Source organism: Alexandromys fortis, unplaced genomic scaffold, assembly GCF_014885135.2.
Source record: "Alexandromys fortis isolate MF-2015 unplaced genomic scaffold, M_Fortis_MF-2015_v1.1 scaffold_214, whole genome shotgun sequence".
In the NCBI taxonomy this organism is placed as follows: Eukaryota; Metazoa; Chordata; class Mammalia; order Rodentia; family Cricetidae; genus Alexandromys; species Alexandromys fortis.
In genome coordinates, this window is record NW_026068100.1 from 560,127 (window position 1) to 584,134 (window position 24,008).

Genomic DNA, 24,008 nt, shown 5'->3' on the forward strand with positions numbered 1-24,008 from the left:
TTTCTTTTTTGGTTCAGATCTGCAGGGCTACACTGTTTTATTTGACTGTTATGTCAAAAGCCGTATCTCCTCAAACTGGGATCCTGCTTGGTTCAACTGAATGTAGCCCTAACAAAAGCCTTCATGTGTTACCCCAAACCTCTTGGGGCTTCCTCAGTGATGCCCAATTGCTCATGCTGGAGCAGCAGTAGTGTGTCCCATTGTTCTCTCCCCCAGTCTCCCTTCCTGAGACATACCTACATGCATGCATGTATATACGTGTGTGACACACGTTCACACACACACACGTTGCCCTATTTCCACAAAGTGACTAGAGTTGAGTTTTAAAAATATGAACTCTTGCCAGTTGTAGTGGCCTTTATTCTAAGCAGAGGCAGGCAGATCTCCGTCAGTTCCAGGCCAGCCTGTTCTACATAGTGAGTTCCAACTCAGCCAGAGCTACATAGTGAAACCCTGTCTCCAAAAAAGACAAATAAATAAATAAACATAAAAAAGAAAGGCAAGAAAAAGAAAGAATTACAATAGTATATCACTCTGATGCTTCAAACTTGCTGCTTGTTTCTCATCTCACGGACAAGTGAGGCTGAGTCTCCTGCGCCATCTGGTATTACTCTCCCCTCATTTACTACTCTGAATGGACCCAGCCCACATTCTCCATCACTGTAGAGCACACAGGGCTCAGTCTCCTTTGTTTTCAGCGCCCCTTCCGTTCCCCACTTAGAAACTCATTTTCTCCAGGTATCAGGTCCCAGAAAGGCCTCTCCCTTCATAAAACGATTTCCTAATTTGGCGCTGCTCATCACCGAGCCATAGTTGTCCCATGACTGAATGACTGCACTGTGGGCCTTTAGCGGGGCAGGAGAACGGTGTTGGGGGGAGGCACAGGGGCAGGAGCGAACTCCCCGAGATAATGAGGCTTCCTGTGTTACTGACACTGTTGACTTACCCAACGTGCAAATGCTCCAGAATGTGGAAGGGAATTTACTCGGGGCTGAGGTGGCTATTAGAAGTCGTTCTTAAATTCCATCACAAGTGTTCTCATTAAAGGTAATAGCAGAAAATTGCCGCAAAGATTGCCCCAGTTTTCAAGTGGTGATCCCCTCTGCAGAGCTGTTGATTTGTGTAGTTAATGCTAATTTATTTAATACACTTCTGCTTCTTGTTGATTTTTAGGTTTGCTGCCACAGTTACTGGGAGTTGCCCCAGAGAAGGCCATAAAACTTACAGTAAGTCTTTGAATTGGGACTTCTTATTAAGAGACACAAACTCAACAGTCCACCAGGTCTTCTTCTGTGATTCAGCAGGTCTGTGGTCCTTCACCCATGCTAATGAATTTGATGCTTAGAGCAGTCAGCACACATAACTTCTCCTTGTTCTCTGGAATGTTAAACGTCCAGAAATGTGGTACTGAGCTTGGGGATGATTGTAGCTGCTGCTGTCGTGGTCGTCATCATCCTCGCAGCAGCTCTGCAGTTTTCACAGTACCTGACGTATTAGGCCCTTGACACATACCATCTTACCCTTTCAGTTTACAGTGTGCTTTACAGGATACGGCGAGGAAGGCCAGTAGGGTTCAAACCACCTACCTGTGCTCGGAGAACCAGGATGTTGAGTCAGGATCTCAAAGTTCTGAGTATGTCCACCTATGCCCAATGCTTAGGGAATACATGTGTAGGGTGTGTTCTTGAACCTCATTTTTCTAGTTAAGTTTATTCCAGCTCACCTGCAGATGGTTGGTTCTCACTTTCAGTGTCTAGAGTGGGTAGATACTACATATACATCCCGAAGACCTCAGAGCCCTGGAATTAAGCTTTGGCCTTAGACCGGGCCGTATAGCCTTGGTCCCTGTAATACTTTTTTTTTTTTTTTTTTTTTGCTTTTGTTTTTGTTTTTCGAGACAGGGTTTCTCTGTGGTTTTGGAGCCTGTCCTGGAACTAGCTCTTGTAGACCAGGCTGGTCTCGAACTCACAGAGATCCGCCTGCCTCTGCCTCCCAAGTGCTGGGATTAAAGGCGTGCGCCACCACCGCCCGGCCCCTGTAATACTTCTTGTGTCATTTGATAACATAGCTAGACTCTGGCCCATATCTGCTCAGACTGTACAATTGTTGTTGCTTAAACTTGCTTATAGCACCTATCCAAAATTATACTCACTTTTAATGTGTGAAAGTATGACAAGCGTGTGCAGGTGACCTTGGAAGGCAGGAGCAGGCACTGATTGGCTCACCCCAGAGCTGGAATTGCAGGAGGTTAGAAGCCACTTTACAATGCGGGGGATTGAACTTGGATCCTCAAAAAGAGCATAAGACACTGCAAACTGCTGAACCATCTCTCTAGTCCCCTGAGGAATTTTTACTGAACAGCTACTAACTTGATAAAAAGAAGACTAAGGAGCTTACATTGGTTTCAGTGAGGAGTGGTATTTTAAATAATATTAAGTCTTGTTAAAAGACTTAATATGACCTTTAATTATAACTTGTCTTGTAAGTTTTAAAATATAAAATATACAATTTATGTGTACTATCAATACATCTCCCTTTTCATGCTACTATAACTGCAGGACATTTTAAATTTTTTGGCTCGTTAGGCCATTTTTCTTTGAATTTTTCTATCTGTAATATATATGTGTACACAGACCCCCACCTGATATTACAGATACACACACACACACACATACACATATATATCTGTAAATTGTTTCTATGACCTGTATGCTCTTAAGAGTCTCTTAAACTATTTTAAGATCTGCTAATTCTTGCAATCAAGTGAGGAAAGAAATAACGTATATTGAGTGGTGTATATTTATATGTTTAATGACTTTATATTTTCACCAGCTTCTATACCTGTTTCTCTCCCAGGTGAATGATTTTGTGAGAGATAAGTTCATGAACAAAGATGGCTCGGTCCCACTTTCGGCGGAGATTTTGGCTGGAGGCTGTGTAAGTAGCTTTTCTAGATTTCTACACTGGAAAGCTGTTCCTCATATCTGTGTCACTGCCGTGAACAGCACGTGTGTACTAAGGCTTCTCTTTGACCACAGATCCTGTCCAAGGCCAGAGTTTCCTGGGCAGGCTGCGCTTCCTGAGGTGAAGGGTAAACTGCCGATCTTTCTGCCTGTTCTCATAATACATTTCTTACTGCTTTGAGTCAGTTCTACTGTCAACTCCTTTGCCTCGGGAGTGTTTGGAAGGTCTCTGCTAGCCCTTCCTGACGTTCCCTCCTAGCGTCCTGTCTGCTGTGGCATCTCTGCTAGGACAAGCACTAAAGCTGGTGGCTTGCAGTCAGCTGCTCCAGATCCCTGCTTTGCTTTGTCTCGTTAATGGCCGCAAAGCTTCCAGTGCTTCTGGGAGAGTCTGGGATGCAGATGGCTGAGGTGTTCTGCCTTGTCAGAAATGTGTGGACTGATTGTTTTGGGTTATGGGTGAGCAACCGCAGCTTGTTCTAAAGCTCCGCAGAACATTGTCTCGCTGTGTCTCATGGACCAGTTTGTCCATGCTAATGCAAATACTTCAAGTAAATTAACTCTTGCACAAAGGCTGGAGCCATTTAAAGATAAGGTTCACTAAATAAACACACTTTGATCACCCAGGCTATCCAATATTGGTATATTTCCCCTCTAACCTCATGCAACTTTCCATATAAGAAAAGATGAGGTCACATTTTTCTTTTCTTTTTAAATTGGCCTGTTTGGCCAGGAAATAGACACACTTTTTTTTCTCTCCTTGAAAAACCATTGAGTTTAGAAGTGGACCCTTTTGTGGGACCGGCTCACCTGCTCACTGTCCTAGCTCAGGCTGTGTGTAGACACCTGAGGATGTGGACCCCTGTATGGGACCGGCTCACTGTCCCAGCTCAGGCTGGATGTAGCTGCTGCCAGGAGTCCATCCATGCTCCTGGTAACTTTTAAGAGAAGTTGGAATTTGGCTGCTGCCTGACTTTTTGTTTGATCACTGACCTGTCCGAAGTGGGCAGGTAGGGTCCCTCATTCTGTATCTTTAGGAGTAGTTAGGATGGAAAAGAGGAACCATTAATGTCCTCAATGCAGAGGACTCACGCTACCGATAAAAGACTTGAGTTCAGAAGCGCTCCTTGTAAGTGCTCCTCATCCAAACCTGCCTGCCTGTGCCCTTTGAGCAGCGAAACTCTCTCATGTTTAATTAGTGTGTGTGCGTGCGCTTGTGTGTGTGCATGTGAGTGCATGCTGTGTGTGTGTGTGTGTGTGTGTGCATGTGAGTGCATGCTTGTGTGTGTGTGTGTGTGTGTGTCTGTCAAAGTATATCAAGTGTGTGCTGCCCCAACGAGAGAGTTGGGTCTTCTGGGGCTGGAGTTTTCAAACAGTTATGAGCTGCCTGAGGTGCTTGCCGGGAACTGAACTGGGCCCTCTGGAAAAGCAGTGTGTACTCTTACGTGCCGAGCCATCTCTCCAGTTTGTTTTCTAACATTTAAATGCGTGCTTCCACAGGCTGGATCTAGCTCATTACTTCAGGATATCGCTGTGAGTCTAAGGTACTGAATGCGGGTATGTGTGTGATGTCTCTATAGGCTGAGTTTAGCCCAGTCCTTCAGCCTGTTGGAAAGAGCCTTGAGACAGCATGGTATCTTGATCACGTAAAGGTGGAGGTTTCATTTTGTATTTTTTAAGTTCCATTTTTAAACACCATAGACACCATGATATTAGAACCGTATAAGAATTTAAAATGTAAAATTCATTTTAAGACTCTAGTCAGGCAACCATCATGGCTTGGAGCCTGGATATGTTTTTTCCCCTAATGTAAGCATTTTACCTGCACGTGCATTGGGGTGCCCAGGAGATCGACTGTGGCATGCACTGTCAAGGTGCCCTCTGTAGGTGGTCTTGTTTTCAAGTATGGTGGCCCGTTTCAAATGCAGAGCACACGCAGGCTGGCATCAGAAGTGGTGCCTAGCTATTGTAAAGAGACACAGCCCCCTTTCAAGCCTGATCTAAACACAGGCTTAAAACTGGAGCCACTTGAGCTTTACAGCGACTTAAAATATCTGTGAAATGAGTTGGCCACCCTTCCCGTCAAAGGCGGTCCTCTGAAATCCAAGTCTCTGTTCTGCGCCCCTCCCGCGCTAGCCACTGCTTTAGGAAGAATTTAAATTCAGGTAGACAGTTACGTAGCTAGCAAAGAACTCAGGAGAGAGAAAAATGGAGGGATCTCGCCTGCTTGCGGGCGTGGGTGCGTGCGTGCGTGCATGTGAAGTCGGCAGCACCTCTCGAAGGCCACTTTTTCCTTCCAGCACCTGTGTGTACTGGAGAAAGACTTGTGTTCTCCGGCCTGCTCTGTGTAATTGAGAATACAAAGGGTTCTGTGACCTCGTGTCACGTGAGCAGTTGCTTGCTTTAGTTCAGCCAAGCATGGGAGCTCACCTTGCTTCCTTATTGCTGAGCATCAGCACACATGGCTGACTTTTCACTCGCGTCAACCAAAGCTGTTCATTTCTTTGAACAAAGCCCTCTCTGTTTTACAGTGTTTTTGACAACAACAGGGAAAATATGCAGGGACCATTGGATCGTAACCTACATCACCACAGTGCTTGCCCAATCTCGTTTATTTATTCATTTTAGAAGAAAGTGGTAGCGGGTATGGAATGGGTCAGTCATTGGCTCTTCAAAGGAGTAAAACGTATCTTATTTCTTGCTATTTTCATAAAATAGTATTTTTAAATGAAGAAACTAAAAACATCTTTCTTTTGCTGACATACATAAAAGGATGAAGCTGACTTTAAAAAAAAAAAAAAAAAAACTCTTACTGAGATTAGTTTTAGTTTAAAATCCTGGCTAAAATTTTTATTTTTTCAAGCTTTTCTGAGAGTTTTCTTCTCTCTTCCTTCCTTTCATAGATTCCACACTGACTGGTGGAATATTGTCACCAGAATTCAGACTCAACTAGATGCTAAGACTGGAGTTTTTTAAACAACTAATTCTGAAAGAAATCTTTGTGGTGGTGTTTTTCTTTGAGTGGATTTTCTGCTTTTTAAATTTATTCCTTGATGATGTAAGATTCTGAAAGAAGCTTGGGCCTCAGGCTCCCCTCACGCAAAGATTATGTGCCTTCTCTTTCCATCCTTCCCTTTCTATAAAACGACGTGGCTGAGAACCTGGTAGTGACAGGTTATCAGAAATGTGGCCAAGGAGAGGACCTGGGACCACAGCGCAAGTAGGTTTCCAGTGACTCAAGCAAGAGAGCCATTACAACAAACCCACGCTGGTAGGGTTAAAATTGTGGTGAGGGGTATGGCAGTCTGGGGTCTTCAGTTTTGATCTTTTATCTTATGAAATGCCTACCAGGCAAGGAAAGACAAATGGTGCTGTGATTGTCTTTAAGAAGCAGAGAAATTATCTGACATGAAATCTAATATTCCCCAGAAAAACTGTATCAACAGAGCTGTACTTAGTAAAAAGTTAGTTCTATATCAGTAGAAAATAAAATTCGGTAGTAGCTTTTAGAAAGGCTATGGCTCTGTGATAATACAGTCCCAGCGTTTTCCTGTTGTGCTGTGCTCATGTGCATGCAGACGTGGATAAATCTGATGTGCCTGAGTTTGTACGCATTCATGGGAAAAGTCACTGATAAGATCATACTGCTCGTTCTGGAAAGGACTAGTGAATCTAGTATTAGGGGCTGGCGAGGTGGCTTGGTGAGTTAAGCACTTGCCACACAAGCGTGCGGACCTGATCCCTGATCCCCAACACCATATAAAAGCCAAGTGGGAGTGGCGGTGTGCCTGTGATCTCAGCTTATTGGTGCAGAGATGGGAATTCCCCAAACAAGCAGGCTAGCCAGACTAGCCAAAATTAGAGACTCTGGCTCCATCTAAAGCGCAGCAAGACTGGGGAGGACACTAGACTTTGATGTTAGGCTTCCATATACATGTGCGTGTATGTATTTGTACTCTTGTACCCGCACACGCATGTGTCCACACATGTCCACACATGTGCCCACACATACATCTGCAGACATCAACAAACACAGTATAGCACAATTGGAAAGGTATGAAATGTACGTAATTATTCTCTCTAGCAAATGGGCAGGACCATATGCTATTATCTGCTTTTATTCTTACTTTCTTTTTTATTTATGGTTCTAGAGAGTAAGTGAACCCAGGGCCTTGGTCTTGCTATGCAAACAGTCTACCTCTGAACTGTGTCTCCCAATCTCTTTTATTATTTTTTTCCAGCTTTAATTTCAAGATGAGCTCATTAAATTAAGTGGGCTGACTTTGAACTTGGCAGTCCTCCTGCTTGAACTTCTGCGCAGCTTGTATTATAGGCCTGTGCCATTAGGCCCAGCTTCTGTATTCTCATATGTATAAGATTCTTATATCTGTGCATTAATTGTTTTGGCTGTTGTTTGTTTGAGACAGGGTCTTGCTGTGTAACCAAACTGGACTGAAATTCAAGGTCTCCTTGAATCAGACTTCTCAATGCTGGGATTACAGATGCATGTCACCATGCTGGCCACATACTCACTTGTGTGTGTGTGTGTGTGTGTGTGTGTGTGTGTGTGTGTGTATCCTCTGATCATGGAGATCAGAGGACAAAATGCAAGAGTTAACTCTTTTTCTTTCCACGATGTGGCTTCCAGTGACTAAACGTAGGCCACCAAGCTTGTCTGCTAGTTAGGTAGTGCCTTAACCCCTTACCCATTTCAATCATCCCCTAGAAACTATTGAAATTTTCTGTTGTGATTTTAGTTTATGGGTATGAGTATTTTGTCTGCCTTTATGTCTGTGCACTGTGTGCCTGTTTCTTGAGGCAGCCAGAAGAAAGTGTCGCAGCCCCCTAGAGTAGTAAACCACCATGTTGGAATCAAGCTTGGGTTCCTGGGTATGGTAACTGGTGTTCTTAACTGCTGAGCTATCTCTCTGGGTCCCAGAACCCCAAGTACTATGTTTAAGGCCAACTTTTGTTATTAATCATTTTTACATCACATTTAGATGACATTAATGTTTATTTTGAAAACCGTGGGAATACCTTAGTGTGCTTCTTGGTTATCTTAAAATGAGAACTGGAAAAGTGCACCTGGTGGCCCTTCTGTGGCTTCCCTGGTGCCTTTCCTTCTTCCTTCCTCGGGATTACCCCCGTCTTGAGTTAGGCAGGTCTTCACTGTTAGACAGGTTTTTTTTTTTTTCACTCTGCTATAGAGTGTATCCCTGTGCCATGTAAATGTTTGCTTTTGAATGGTGCCCTCAAACCTGGTGCTCCAGGAGCGCCCGGCCTTCCCAGATCTGCACCCAAGCCTGGTGCTCCAGGAGCGCCCGGCCTTCCCAGATCTGCACCCAAGCCTGTGCTCCAGGAGCGCCTGGCCTTCCCAGATCTGCACCTAAGCCTGGTGCTCCAGGAGCGCCCAGCCTTCCCAGATCTGCACCCAAGCCTGTGCTCTGGGCTTTCAAGATCTAAGCTGCTGTCGTTCCCATCAGTAGCGCTCCTGTGCTTTGCTTGTCAGCAAAGAGAAGTAAGTGGAATCATTACGTTCACACACTGTAATGCTGCCTATCTTGCATGTGTCTGTTACAGATGTTCATGTTTACAGAGCTGTTATAGACATTCCTGGAGTTAGAGCGGTGTGTCATTTAACCAACAGAGGGTTTCTAACCGAGACTGCAGTATTTTTCTCAGAGTCGTTCATATTAACTTATACCAACGCTGAATAAACTCAAACTCTCAATGCTTCCCACTTCATTGTCCTCATGTTTGCATTACCACAGCTCCTTGCTCTCTTGCTGTCTTTCTCCTCCTCTCCTTCCTCTCCCCATCATTGCTCCAGTCCCTTTCAAATGTTCTGTATGTTTGTATTTCTCATGATTTCTATGTCTTTTCTGTGTCCCTCTTCATATGACATAAGGGGGGAGTCTTCATTAACATATCCCAATGACCTCAGATAATACATGCCAACTTGCTATCAGACTCTGGGTTTGCTAAATGAAAGAGTTTTGAGGTCAGAGCAGCCCTTCCACATGGTTTCATCCTGGTATAGGCCTGGAATTGTAGCTACTTGGTTGAGGAAGGAGGATTAATTGCTGGAGGCCAGTATGGATAACTTGGTGAGACTTTGTCTCATAATTAAAAAGTAAAAAGAACACTGGGTATATAGCCCTGTGCTAAAAGACTCACATAGCACACTATGATCCTGGTTCAATCTTTAGTACCAGAAATTAAAAAAAAATGCAAATTTTCAATGAGAGGTTTGGTGGTAGGGTCCTGTGTATCTTTTCATTTTTCTTGGTCACACTCCTTCCTGTTCGTAAATTCATAAAGTTCATCACCGTTATCTCCAAGCTTGCTCCCCAGGGTTTCCCCTACAAGATGAGCAGAAAGTAAACACTGAGGCCATCTTTTCACACACATGTGTTCTTTGCAAAGTTTGCAAACTTCATTTTTAAGAATTACCAGAAATTTTCTTCTTTTGTGAGCATATATATTTTAGATTCCATAAAAGTGTATTTTTCCCTTTAGTTTTTTGGATAGAAACGAATGTAATCCCACTCAATTTCCTCAGGGGAAAGGGGTGTACTGGAGTCTGACTGTGGCAGACTCTGGCAGAGGACCTGGGCCACTTCCAGAGTTCTTGACATTCCTGGTCTTTTCTGCAGTACTGTCTGTGTGAGTTTTTGTCACGTGGCAGTATACCTGCTGACGGCTTTTGTCATGTGGCGGTGTACCCACTGACAGTTTATGTCACGTGGTAGTGTGCCCATTGAAGGCTTATATCACGTGGCCGTGTACCCACTGAAGGTTTATATCATGTGTCAGTGTACCCACTGACGGTTTATGTCACGTGGCAGTATACCCACTGACGGTTTATTGCTGGCTCACATCTCACAGGCTTTAGTCCCAGGCTATGACAAGACAGAGATTTGGCAGCAAGGCATAGTAGTCAAAGGATGCTAATCACCTCGTGGTAGACAGGAAGTAGACAAGAAGCAAAGTGCTGGGGACAGATTATACCTTCAAAGGCGCATAGCCTTGGTAGCCTTTTTCTCAACTAAACTCAAGTCTTCCAGTAACACTATCAAACTAAGAATCTGTCATTCAATTAATCATGGTCTGGACACTTCCCCCAAAGTCTACTGTTGGCAACTGAGCCTTGAAAACATGATTTTTGGGGAATGTTTCAGACTCAAACCAAAATGCTGGGTATCAAATCCAGCTTCTCACACATGCTAGCCAAGTACCCAACCACCAAGCTATACCCTGAATTCTGATCTTCTTGCTAAGTCTGCTTGTCATTGATAAAACTCAGTTGACTGTTCTTGTAGTGTATCCCAGCCTACACTGCATGCCAGTTCTGGTTCCAGGCTTGACTCCTGAGTACCTACTGAAGACTTCGTGGTTTCACACCATGACTTTTTACCACCATTTCTCTTAAGTTCTCTGTGTTGACTAGGCTCAGCTGGGAGGTTCTCCTTCAGGATCTCCATATTGTTATGAAAGGCTGCTGGGAAGGAATCTTATAAAACCCTTCATGAAGTAGATACCAAGGCAGCGGCAGCTGTCAGTAGCTGAGCCTGCTTTCTGGATGTACTCCCTGCTTCTCTGTGGAGCCTTAGCTTCGCAAACCATGGTAGCCTGATTCTCAAAGGGGACCTTGCTTAAGAATCTTCAGCAGGGCCCAGCCATGTTGCATGCCTTTAATCCCAGCACTCAGGAGACAGAGACAGGTAGATGGATCTCTGTGAGTTCAAGTTCAGCCTGTTCTAAAAAGTGAGTTCCGGGACAGCCAAAGCTGTTACACAGAGAAACCCTGTCTCAAAATACATACATAAATAAATAAATAAATAAATAAATAGAAAAAAAGAAAAGGAAAAGAGAAAAAAAGAAATAAAATGAGGGAAAAAAAAGACACCCCCCCCAAAAGAATCCCTCAAAGACAAAAAAAAGAAAAAGAAAAAAGAAAAGAAAGAAAAATCTTTAGCAGAAACTGCAAGACATCTTTTGGACTATTCTTTTCCTGTTTTCTTTGGTTCAGACAGTATGTTAGGGTAGCTCAGGTTCAGAAAGAGAAAAATTATCTCTCCAATACAACAGTGAGGCATACGGTGCTGATGGGTTGCGAGTATCCTCTTTGCCTCTGTGAGAAGGCTTTCAAGCAGCTCCAATGTCGTCTTCACTTCTTTTGCTGTCTCTCTAATCCACGGATCCATTCCAGATTGCTGCTACTGATCAGGGAGGAGAAACTCCCTAAAGTAGTAATAACCAACAAGGGTTTACCTCGAGGGCATTGTGAACTAACACACAAGGTTCTTGAAATGTGAGCGGTTCTGGAAACTGGGGGCTTTCTTCATCATCTTCACGCGGCCAGTTGGCTGCTCTCCTAGTGACTTCACAGCTCTGCACAGCTCTTTTCAGTCTGCTGTCAGCTTCTCCTCCTCCTGGTATTTGCTGCTTCAGAATTCACTTCATGCTCTTGTTAGCCACCTGGCCTCTCGCGTTGACCTTTCACCCTCTTGAGGCTCTGTCCTGGACCCAGGTAATTAACTCGAGTTGCTCAGCTGTGCTCTACTGCTCAGTGACTCTTCATTGAGAGAAGAAATTTGGTGGGTAGATTTTTATATACGTTTTATTTATAAATCCCAGTGACAGTGTTGACTTGTGACCCCACCCAAATGTTATGGTTTTCAACCATCCAAGGACACCCCCAACCCCTTCTTCCACTGTTTACCTTTTAGTTCTGAAGTTTATAAGTAAGCCCCAAGTAATGATGTAGGTACTCCAACCCAAAGCCAGATGCCTTTTCCTGGACCTTGAAATCTCTTGAGATTTCAATCCCAGTCATTTCCAACCAGGGAAAAAATTTCCTCAAATAATGAACTCGCAGGCTCTGCAGTCAGGGTTAGTGAGGAGATAGCTTGAATACATTTAAATCCTTTTTTTTTTTTTTTTGTTTGATCGACCTAAATGCAGAGTTTTTCCTTCACTGTGTAAGTCAATATACTCAACTTAGAAGAATCGGGAGATACAGCTAAGTCATGAGGCTGAGTTTCTGTGATGCTTTGATGTTCTGATATAACAGGTCAGGTACCAAGACAACGGATGCTATGGATAGAAGTTTTATTGTTTTCATGAATGCTTGTGGCTATATAATTTATTGTGATTTCATGATAATTTAATGATTGTTTTTAAATTTATGTTTTTGTTTTCATTTGAAATACTCCAAGGGAAATTTTTTGCATAGCCTAAAAACTGTATCAGGTAGCTAAATATTTAGCTAGGAAGGGTTGGTGAGGAGGATAGTTATGTATTCCATGTGCCATGGTCTATTACCTTCCAGACGGATGACCCATGGGTAGTGCTCACTCCAGGAAGAACGGGTAAAGGAGCTGATGGACTTTAGGGAGCTGCTGTAGCCATCCCCACGTATTGCCTTACCAAGGATATTCACAAAGAAATAATCCACGAGCACTCAGTAACTGAACCAGCCTTTGAAAAGTACCTGTTTATTTTACTTGACTCCATTTCTAAAAATAACAAACAACCCTGAAATACATACAGATCCCTAAGAACAGAATGAAGATAATGACGTGACAATTTGGTATAGTTTATTTATGGTGACTAATATTTTAAGTAAAAAAGAGTTTTACTGAATAGTTAACTTGTAAAATTGTCATGACAGAACCATGAAAGAATCATAAAAGAGAGGGTTTTAAAAGGGGCTGATGAACAGTCAAAAAATGCTAACCATAGCAATATCCCAATTTGGAGAATTTTTGAGAAGCTGATGAAGCATCTCCCTTGAAGTTCACCCTCTAAGGTTTCATGGGGATGGGACTAAGGCCTTGGTTTTGACTACATGCCTCCATGGGCTGTGTTGAGTGCTTTCTCTAGGAGACTCTTACTTGGACTGAAAGCAAAAGTAAGAACAGTACATGATGGTGTTGAGGACTTTGGGATGCTCTGGTTCAGTCATTCTTTCTTCCTCCAGGTCATACACTGAGACTTAAGATCCAGTGTGCTGTCACTAACAGGGTTAGTGCCACTCTGACAAGTGGATAAGGTCATGAACACACAGTGTCTTCCTTGCTTCAACATGTAATGCTATAGCAGAAAAATGATGTGTGTGTGTGTGTGTGTGTGTGTGTGTGTGTGTGTGTGGACTAGAAAGATACCCTGTGCTGTGCTGGCACTTGACCATGAGTGTCTAACCTCCAGAACCCTGAGAAAGCAGTTTGTATTATTGTATGTGACTGTCCTGGTTTTCTGTCACTGTGATAAAGACCATGAGGAAAATCAACTTGAAGAAGAAAGGGTTTATTTTAGCTTACGTTTTATTGTCCGCCATCAAGAGAAGGCAGAACAAGAATTCAAGGCAGGAACTGAGGCAGAAATCATGGAGGGTTGTTGCTTACTGGCTTACTTTCCATGGCTCACTCATCTTGTTCTCCTCCACAACCACCTGTCCAGGGTGGCACTGGTGCCACATCAAGAAAATGCTGTGCAACCTTTCCCACAGGATCATCTGGGTGAGGGCATTTTCTCAGTTGAGGTAACCTCTTCCCAGATGATCCTAACTTGGGTTTAGTTGACAAAATTTGACTGGCACAGGGGCCCAGGCTATGATATTTTGGCATAGAAATCTGAACTCATTAAAACATTACTGTGTTTGGCTCAGAGCTGCCTTTGGATGCTAGGAACCATCATCTTTGTATATGAAGGTCCAGCTTTCAGGACATCCAGCCAGCTAGAGGGCTTGTTGCTGGTTTCTTGCCTCTCTTCAGCAGTTACAGGATTTGATTCAGGACACTTTAAACATTGAGACAATCTTCTGGTTTCTAAGAAATAGAGGAGGTGTTTGTTACAATATGAATGTTTGAAGAAAGATTTGTCCAGAGGTGTCCTAGAGTTAAGGTAGTTTAGATACCAACAGCCAGCCAGCTAAGCATTAGCTGATTCTGGTGGTAGCATTCACAGTAGACACTCTTAACAGGCAGACTCTGAATGTCAACAAGTTTGACAGGTCTCTAACTTAATTGCTTTTTAATGTCAAATAGATTCCACTTTGGTTTCCTGGCCAGGCTTCTAAGGGCCTATTAAAACCCCATGAAGTTGAAAATATAAAACTTGATGTTTATAAAATGTGTAAATATAATAGCCTTTTTTTCTACGTTGCCATGTGGTTAAAGCATTAAGAATAGAATTTTCTAGTTTAATATCTCAGGAACAAACAATTAAATGGTGAAAAGATTCTGCTCTTACCTTTTTACCAAAGGTGAATCCTATATGTTTTGTGGTTAGGCACCCAAGCTCTGTTGTTTTGGAATTCAGTAGATTGTGTGTCCTGGTGTCAGGGGGCATAAGCAGCACTTATTTCATTTTCTCCACAGTTGGGCATGCTGGAAGGCCAAGGCTGAGGTCTTGCGGTATGGTTTCTATGGAACGATCACATCCTCTCTGTAACTTCACAAAGTCACTCTCAGTGTGCTGTGTGAGTCCTATTCTCTTAGGACTCCAAAGAGTAGTCAACCCTATGGCCTGATTGTATTTGAATTCCCTCTTTTAAAATAACTTACCTCAAAATGTCGTCTCTTTCTGAGGTACGTGGATGTAGTTGTGAACAAATTTTCAATTGTGTGATTCAGATTATAATTGACTAGGATTCTAGGCATGTCTAACACACATGTTGCTGGAGATAGCTATGAATTCAGCACAATACAAAATGGTCACATTACCTAGAGTGTGACATCTATTTTTTAAAAATGGACCATGTGGTTCTTGATGCTGAACATAACATCAAGTCCCAATGTCAAATCTAAGCCAGAGGTATGTTTTTCAATTTGGAATAATGACCTGATTGTGGGGTGGTAAGGACACTTCTTGTAAGGGACTGGACCAAGCATGGAGTGAATGACCCTGAATGACCTTGTGACTGGCCACCCTTGCCAGATTATCTGGGAAGCTGCTGAGTGTTTGTCTTCAATGCCTAGTTTCTCCTGTGCAGTGCACGCTAATTTAATCCATCTGCTGTTACCTGACGACTATCTAGTTTCTATCTGTGATCTCTGTGAAGAGAAAAAACACTTGGCCCACATTTGAATTATTTTGATGTTTCCATTGATATCAAGTCGGGATGAGTAACTAGAAAAATACATTGAACCTAAGAATTCTTAAGAAGCCTGTTTTCTAACTTACTCAAATCTCAAATGCTGTCACAATTGTATATGTTCATATTAATGTGACATATCATTGGGCATTTACTAGTACAGGACATATTTGTATGTGCGATTTTGTTTGTATCTAAATAATCAAAATGATGTATTTGATTTATTGAAAAAATCATCCAATAACTTTATATTAATCTATTTTTGACACATGTAAGCACATATTTTAGAATGTCAGTGTGCAATTAGATATTCTTAGCACATGTCATTTGTGAAAAGCACTTTAAATCTAAGTACATTCAATTGAGTATAATTAAAATATCAAGATACATATACTTCATATACATTTTGCCACTTAATTTTTTAAGTAGCTATAAGCGTCTACTGTGTGAATTCAAATTAAAGGAAGGTGATTAAATTATGGATATATTTAATGCTTTTAGTTTAAAACATAGAGGAAATTATATTGTGTTAAAAACTATAATGCCATGTTTCTGTAGACAGCGAACTCAGTTGTTTTTTAAGGAAGGTGTTAGTGTTCTCAAGATTGTTGACTAGACCCTTCTTTTTTTATTTTTAACCTTCATAGTTGCATTTGATGGGATTTCCCATGTTCCAGGAATGAATGTTTGGGAATAGTGTTCAATTAAGTGAGGACAGTTTGCAGAAAGACTTCTTGTGTTCAGACAAATGAAAGGAAATGGATTATGGAGAAAAAGGAAAAGGAGGAGCTCCTGAAGATGTCGTGTATTTATATGGCTGGTACTTTCTCCAGTCGTGGTAATGAGCCTGTTCCAGCTCATAAATTGGAAGGCACATATAACAAGAAAACCTTTCTGTCTGTACCCATTTTTTCTAAAGAATATTGTCAGTTTAGTGAGGTTTATTGAAGATCATTGTTCTTTGAATAATTTACAGAAAAAAGGGCAGACCATCAGGGTTAAGTTGCCTTTCTAAATATCTTTTTGGAATTCTCTTTGTATGAAAGAACTAGCTATACACTCACCCCCAAGCATAATATTCCCTGCACACTCACAGCCATTACCAGCGAAGGAAGTCTTTTTGTAACATGAGAAGGGGATTGGGGCTGCAAACTTGTGAGGACGCAAAGATAGCAAGCTTATACAAACATCTAGGCATTGGCCAGGAGAAGCTCGGATAGAAGCCACATTTCAGGTTCTTTGCAGAGTACCCATCCTGGCCATTTTAGTGAGAGGGGATATTAGAAGAAAAAAGCTATAATTTTGCTTTGAGCCCCAAGAAATCATATCATGTGAAAAATTAGAGCACTTTGGAAATGATGATGCTTTGTGTGGAGAGAGTCGTTCTCATTTGGGGAGCTTGGTGTGTGGGCTCCATGCTGGCATAGTTGCAGCTTCCACAACCCATTTCCCTGTTTGGTGCTCTCGAGCCACAGGGTGTAAAGGTGAATTTGTGAGGCCCGTGGGAGACAGACAAGAATGACAACAGCCGAAGCTGCCGTATGGAGGTGCGAGCCGTGGTGTGTATGTAGAGAAGTGAGGTGTCTATTCCGATCATGAGCAGTGTTGTTTATGTGATATCTGTACCACCCAGAGTGACCCCTTTTGCAGCCCCATGTGAATAAAATAGAGACTGTCACTAGTTGTACATTCATTTCTGAGTGAGTCTAAAGTAGGCCTAGAAGATTCATATTTAATTATTTGGGGGTTATACTTCATGCTTGCTTGACTTCCTTATGACTTGTTGCTGATCTACAAAGACAAATGGGAGAAACCTGTTAAACCAACTCCATTCATTTAGAAACCATGTCTTCTCGTATTTCCTTGATGTGTCTGAATCTTTTATTTATTTGCTTGTCAAAAGCATCACCAAGTCACAGGAACTCTGGTCCAGATGATCAAATTGGCCAAAGACATAGGCAGTCACTCTACTCAAAGAAGAAAGAAAACTGAAAACCAATTTCAATGCTCAGTTTCTTTAATAGTAAATCAGAATAAAGGTTCTGAGCTTCGGTCTGAAATTAGGCCAGCATGGGCTCGCTCTTTCCTTCCTCATCTTCAGAAAGGCATGGATAATGGAGCCTGTGTGTCATGACTGGAGGCAGAAGATGTCTGTGTGGGGTTCAGCACTGTGCCTGCTGTACTGCAAGTGCCCCACAGATAGCATACTCTGGCCTGTGAGGGGAGGGACGAAGACAAAGGGTGCGTGAGGCATTGACATTCTTGGTAAGTTAGTCTAGAAATGGCTGCCCTTCCAAGGGCCGCGGATGGAGGTTAGTGGTAGAGTGCCTTCTCGCCTGCATGAGGCCCATCATTAGCACCTCGTCATTCCAGAAAGGGACCTGCAGGACAGCATGTATAGTTGGTGTTGTCCGAACCTTCTAGAGATGGTTTTAGTGACAGTCGGGGTGTGGGGGAGGGCTTTTCTTGAGGAAAGACCTGTACCTCCTGGTGCTAAGAAGGCCAGAAGAATTAGAGAGCTTGCACATTCCAGAACTAAAGAAATGAAAAGGGTGTTAAGAAAGAGGCATTAGCCAGGCCGTGGCGGCTCATGACTTTAGTGCCAGCACTCAGGAGGACCTATGAGATTAAGACCAACCTGGTCTACGTAGCTAGTTCCAGGACAGCCAGGGCTATGTGGAGGGATCCCGGAGGGAGGGAGGGAGGGAGGGAGGGAGGGAGGGAGGGGAGAAAGAGGGGGGAGGGGGAGAGAGAGAGAGAGAGAGAGAGAGAGAGAGAGAGAGAGAGAGAGAGAGAGAGAGAGTTGGCTGTTAAAGTCTACTGCATGGCTGCATTGCTTCTGGGAAAGCCCTCATATCATACCCAGTAAACCACGGCTTGACAAATGTGAACTAAGTCAAGATCTTTCGAGTCTTGCATTGTCCTGTCCATGTCTGTAACCCTTCTGGCACAGGACCCCTGACTAACTGTTCTAGATGAAGATGAGAATCATGGGATGCAGTAGCTCATAGAAGCTGGAGACGATGCCAGATTGTTGGACTGCATTCCTTCATTGTGCTGACGGGACTGATGCTGACACCCATCTGAACTGGTCCTCTACTACCCTCTCTTAAAGGAGGGAAGACCAGTAAACAGCGGCTAACTAGGGTGCTGCATGCTTGTATGCAGGGCAGAAGGAGCCGCCCTCTTCCACTGGCTGTGCTGCCTGTGTACGCCTTCCAGTGTCCTCTGTGCCCCTCTGTTTGTAGATCTTCTCAGTTATCCACCGTACGCCACACTTTAAATTTTTCTGACAGTCTAATTCATGAGCGGGCACCAATAAAATTCTCCACATGACCTTATTTAGGATATCGTATGTTTTAACATCTTCAGAAAACTGAATTGAGATTTTGTTTAGGAAAATTGCTCCAAATGTTAAGTTCAATTTTGGGGAAATTACATTTTAACAATACTTAAATTAATTGAAAGAAAATATGTGTTTCATTTTATCTTTTATACCATTTGAATTTTAAAGTGAGTCACGGGCAAACATAGCATTTATAACGTTGAATCTTTCTAATAACAATAGTGATTCCCTAGTCTTCGAATCTTTTATCTCTGTTAGAACAAACCACAAAACCTGTAATTTTCTTCATTTTGGTCCTCTGGATTTTACATAGCTATTTCCTGCTAATGATACTTATTTGCAAACAAAAGTTAGGATATAAACTCATTTTGGATATACCAGTTCTGTCTTTCTACTCTGGGGATAGGTAATAGTTTTGAATGTCAGAGTCTTGCCTTTTAGAAGTGCAACAGAACCTTTATTTTGCTAGTGTTCAGTGAAAGGAAGTGGATCGTCAGGTGTTTTTATTCAGTATAGTGTCTACTTGGGTAAGAATCTACATCGCACTCATCTTATCTATCTATGTGTCATGTGTACACACAGTAGGCTCTTAGGTGTACACACAGTGGGATCCTGTGACTCGGAGGTACAAGTACAGCCCTACATTGTATTTGGATATTGACTTTCTACTGTGGCTTGCAGACATACACCAGTGTTTCCTCTTTGTCAATGTCATCTGTTGTTGCCATAACTTCTTGTAGAGCCCCAGAATATTGTTTCTGCCATCAGTTCCGAGGGGTATGTATGGCTTTGGCTATATGGCTGTAGCTGTTCCTCTCATGCCATGTAGCTCAGGCTGGCCTAGAACTTACTTTCCAGAAAAGTCTGCAAATTATCTTTTTAGTCTTCTCTCATATACAGTACATTCCATCTGCAGTCTCTCCTCCCGCCACTCCTCACAGCTCCACACATCCCTTCTTTCCCAAATCTACTGCTCCTCCATTTCCCTTCAGAAAAGAACAGGCTTCCCAGTGATATCAACTGATCCAGAAAGACTAGGCATAATCCCACATATCAAGGCTGGATGAGGCAACCCAGTAGGAGGAAAAGGGACCTAAGAGCAGGCCGAGGAGTCAGAGACTCCCCCTGCTGTTAGGAGTCTCACAAAACAACACACTTATAACCATCACATATATGCAGAGAACCTAGTAAAAACCCATGTAGGCTCTGTGATCACTGCTTCAGTCTCTGTGAGCCTATGTTTAGTTGATTCTGTGGGCTGTGTTCTCCTGGTGTTGTTACCCCTCTGGCTTCTACAATCAATCCTTCCTTCCCCTCTTCCATGAAAGTCTCTTAACTCTGCCTAATGTTTGGTTGTTGGTCTTCTGCATCTGCTTCTGTTAGCTGCTTGAGTAAGCCTCTGTGATGTCATTTTGGCTAGGCACTGATTTATAAGTATAACAGAATATCATTAGCAAATATTTCTGGGTGTTTTTTTCCTCCTTCCCTTCCTCCCTCCCTCCCTCTGTCTCTGTCTCTGTCTCTCTCTGACTCTCTCTCTCTTAGTCATGTGTGGTTCTACCCTAAATCACTAGACCACCCAGCTTCCGATTATTGGTCATCCAGACGTATCAGGCATGGGCTTCCTCCAGTCATTTTGTTGGCTCTTCTCCTAAGCTCTGAGCCATCATTGCCCCAGCACATCTTGCAGACAGGACAGGCATGGACTGAAGGTTTTGTGGCTTGGTTGCTGATCCAGTCTCACCCTGGGTGCTTTGCCTGGTTAGGCAAGAAGGATAGAAGATGGTTAGTTCAGGGTCCACAGCTTCCATTACTAGGAGTCCTCACTCTGCATCACCCCCTAAATGTCCTCATTCCAGTCATCTTACTCTGTACTCTCTTCCTCTGTCCCTTCCTCCCTGACCTGATCTGCCCTGTTCCCATCCCCACGTGCCCCCAGTCCACCTACTAAAGCTATCCTAGTTCCCTTTCCCAGGGAGACTATTCATGTGTCATCACTCCCGCCCTTGTGGTTTAGCATCTCTGAGTGTGGATTTTAGCATGACTATCTTTCACCCTTCTCCTGTACTCAGAAATGATTCTGGTTTGCTTTAGTAAGGAATAAATGTCCCCACTATTTTATCCCTACACTCTACATCCTTTCCCCTTCATGGCTCTAAGTCCCCATTGCCCTTGCACACCCTCAGAATAACGGGGCTTTTCTCACTCCCCCTCCTCTGCCTCAGCTTTCACTCTACTTTCTAGAAGACACATTCTTGACCCCCTCCCCGCCCTCAGTTCTCCGTACAGTCAGTTTTCTGTTTACCACTCTTTTCCTTCCATCCTCATATATACTCTAGGTTGAGTTGCAGCAGAGGGGTGGTTATCACCCGACTCACAGTCAGTGTTCATGGTTCTCTTTATTATTGTCTGTCCTGTGAAATAGCTGCAAAAACTCAACTCTTTGACCTCACCTCCATTCTACATTCTAACCTGTTGGTCTTTATTGCACCCACTGCTTCTCTTTGTTACAGACACCCTCCCCTTCTCTTTGTTACAGACACAATTATCTTAATTGTACCTTTTATCTCTCACCCAATCTACTAAAACCCTAATTGTTACCTTTGGTTCTGTTCCATCTTTCCCAAATTAGCACCAGACACACCCATTTGTTATCTAAGTTCTTCCCAGTCTTGGTGCTCCCCTGCAGTTCCTAAATGAGCTCTGTTTACTCGTCCTCTTCTTACCCAAATTCAGCCACAGCAGGTCCACCACACGCAGCCCTCTTAGCGTGGTGGTCAGGATCCAGTCCTTCTCCCCAGCCTGATCTTTCCATGATTTGGCTCCATGGTTTCATTTTTGGCCAGTCTCTTTCAGACCCATCTGTTCCATATAGAGTGGTGGTTGTCAATCTGTGGTTATTAAGCCTTTTGGGGGTCGCATATCAGATATCCTACATATCAGATACTTATATTATGATTTATAACAGTAGCAAAATTACAGTTATGAAGTAGCAAAGGAATAATGTTATGGTTGGGGGTCACCACAGCATGAGTAACTGTATTAGAGGGTTGCATCATTAGGAAGGTTGAGAACCACTGGTCTCGAGCCAGCCATTCTGGGGGGGGGGGGCCTTCGTGCTGCCACGATAAGAGGTGACAGTATGAGCCAGCCTGGTAGTGCCTGCCGTTCATCCCAGCAGGGGCAGACAGAGCTCTGTGCATTCACGGCCAGTGTGATCTACGCAGTGCGTGTGTTCTAAGCCACCCAGGGCTACATAGTGAAACACTACCGCAAAGCAGCAACGGCAGCAAAAATAAGTATAAATATGTTCTCGATAGCATGCCAGTAATTTTACCTTGGCATCTCAGCCTCACCTTCTAGCTGTGTGACATCCTGTTAGTTAAACCACACCCTTCTGCCTTATTTTGTTCATTAAAACAAAAGCAACAACAAAGTGACTATTACCCTGAAGATCTCTCCCACCTGCCGGGACACAGGAAATAAGTGGCGTACTACGTCCGGTCACGCTTACCTTCGTGATCGGCATCTCATTTGTCTGATGTGTTACAGTGGCTCCCTTACTCAGAGAAGCTTCTGTCACTACTTTTTATGTCATTTCTTCTCTCACTGCATTGTGCGCAGCCTGTGGCTCTTGGACCACATGGAAACCAAAACAAAAATTATCACAAATTATAAAACATGTAAAGTAAGGTTTGTGTGTGTGTGTGTATGTGTGTGTATGTCCCTGTGATTCAGAGGCCGGCCACTCAACTGTTCTGTTCTCAAGCACTTCCATTGTGGATTGACTGTCAGGTTTAAGGACACAAAGGCTCGGACACCTGAAATCACAGCTCTCTTCTGTTGCCAGCGAACGTTTTGTCTTCTCATGTCCCAGAACACCATTGATAGGAAATGCCTTGCCCTCCTTTGGATTGTCTTGTCTGGACCTTAACTCTGTCATCTATGCTAATTATTTTTCTCACATGCCTTCTCTGTTGCTTGCTGTTCTGTAGCCCTGGGTAAACTGCTGGTCTAATATGCAGGGGCGGCTAAAATGCTAGTGCTAGCTAGCTACAGTCCGATTGGCTTAGACAACACACGTGTTAGCTACCGTCCGATTGGCTGAGACAACAGACATGCTAGCTCCAGTCCTGTCGGCGGAGACAGTCTGATCGGCTGAGACAACAGACATGCTAGCTCCAGTCCTGTCGGCGGAGACAGTCTGATCGGCTGAGACAACAGACATGCTAGCTACAGTCCGGTGGGCTGAGACAACAGACGTGCATTTTCTCACATATCTGGGGTCGAGAAGTCCCAAGACCAAGGTGCTGATCCGTGGTGTTGGTTCTCTGAGGCCTCCTTCCTTGGCTCTGTGATAGTTTTACTTTGTGGGCATAGGTCTCACTGGATAGCCCAGTCTATCCTGGAACTCTATTGTATAGCCCAAGCTGACCCGAAACTCATGGTGGCTTTCTTGCCTTTAGCTTTCTAAGTGCTAAGCCAGCTTTTCCCATGTCCTTATATGGTCATTTCTCGGTACTGTATGTCTGTGTTTAATTTCCTCTTTTTTTTTTTTTTTTTTTAAATATTTATTTATTCATTATGTACACAATATTCTGTCTGTGTGTGTCTGCATACCAGAAGAGGGCAGCAGCTCTCATTACAGATGGTTGTGAGCCACCATGTGGTTGCCGGGAATTGAACTCAGGACCTTTGGAAGAGCAGGCAATGCTCTTAACCACTGAGCCATCTCTCCAGCCCCCTAATTTCCTCTTTTTATAAGAATATTAGTAAGATTGGATTAAGGTCCTCCTTAAAGACTACATTTTAGTGGATCATGAAATCCCAGCACTCAGGTGGCAGAGGCAAAAAGATCACGTTAGTTTGAAGCCAGTGTTGTCTATAGAGCAAGTTCCAGGCAGCCAGGGCTATATAACAAGACCCTGTCTTTCTCCCCACTTAAAAACAAACAAAGCAACAACAATAAAACCCATTTTAATTTAATTCTCTTCTTTGGAAACTTCATTTCCAAATACATACACTTTTCGAAGTGTAGACGGTTAGATATCTCAGCTTCGTCATAGTCGACTGTGACTTTTGGTAAAATTGTTGAATTGATAACAACTGCTCTGACTTTTCTGTGTTTACCCTGTTGTAAAGATGCCAACCAGTGCCCAAGTGGCCCATGTGGGTCGCTAAATGGATGATGATGATGATGATGATGATTATTATTATTATTATTATTATTATCCCTGCTCTTACTTTGTGTTCTCTAAGGACAGGGCTGCTTTCTTGCTCTTCCAACATCCCTAGGATGAACTTTGCTTTATTTTATTTTTTGGAAGAAAGAAAAGTGTGGCAGATTTTCCATGTGTCCATTCTTCTGTCTTCTAAAGGCTGAGGTTACAAGGTATCATGACACCTCACCGTGATCTTAGCACAATTTGAACGCGAGTGTTTGTGAAACACTTGGATAAATAAGTGTGTGGACAAAGATTCGAGAGGAGAAGCAAGTGTATCAGTATGCTTTCTGCTGTGGTGATGAAACATCATGACCAAAAGCACTCAGAAGAAAGAGTTTATTTGGCCTTTGGTTTCAGAGAGACACAGGCCCTTCATG

General features: G+C 43.2%; 1 protein-coding gene across 1 annotated transcript in view; it reads left to right on the forward strand.

Moving 5' to 3' along the window:
- Slc25a13 (solute carrier family 25 member 13) overlaps positions 1–24,008 on the forward strand; it is a 176,006-nt gene that overhangs the window by 117,603 nt on the left and 34,395 nt on the right. Inside the window, exons 12-13 of the mRNA XM_050123834.1 lie at positions 1,174–1,226; positions 2,857–2,937. Of these exons, the coding sequence (XP_049979791.1) occupies positions 1,174–1,226; positions 2,857–2,937 (134 nt within the window). The remainder of the gene's footprint in view (positions 1–1,173; positions 1,227–2,856; positions 2,938–24,008) is intronic.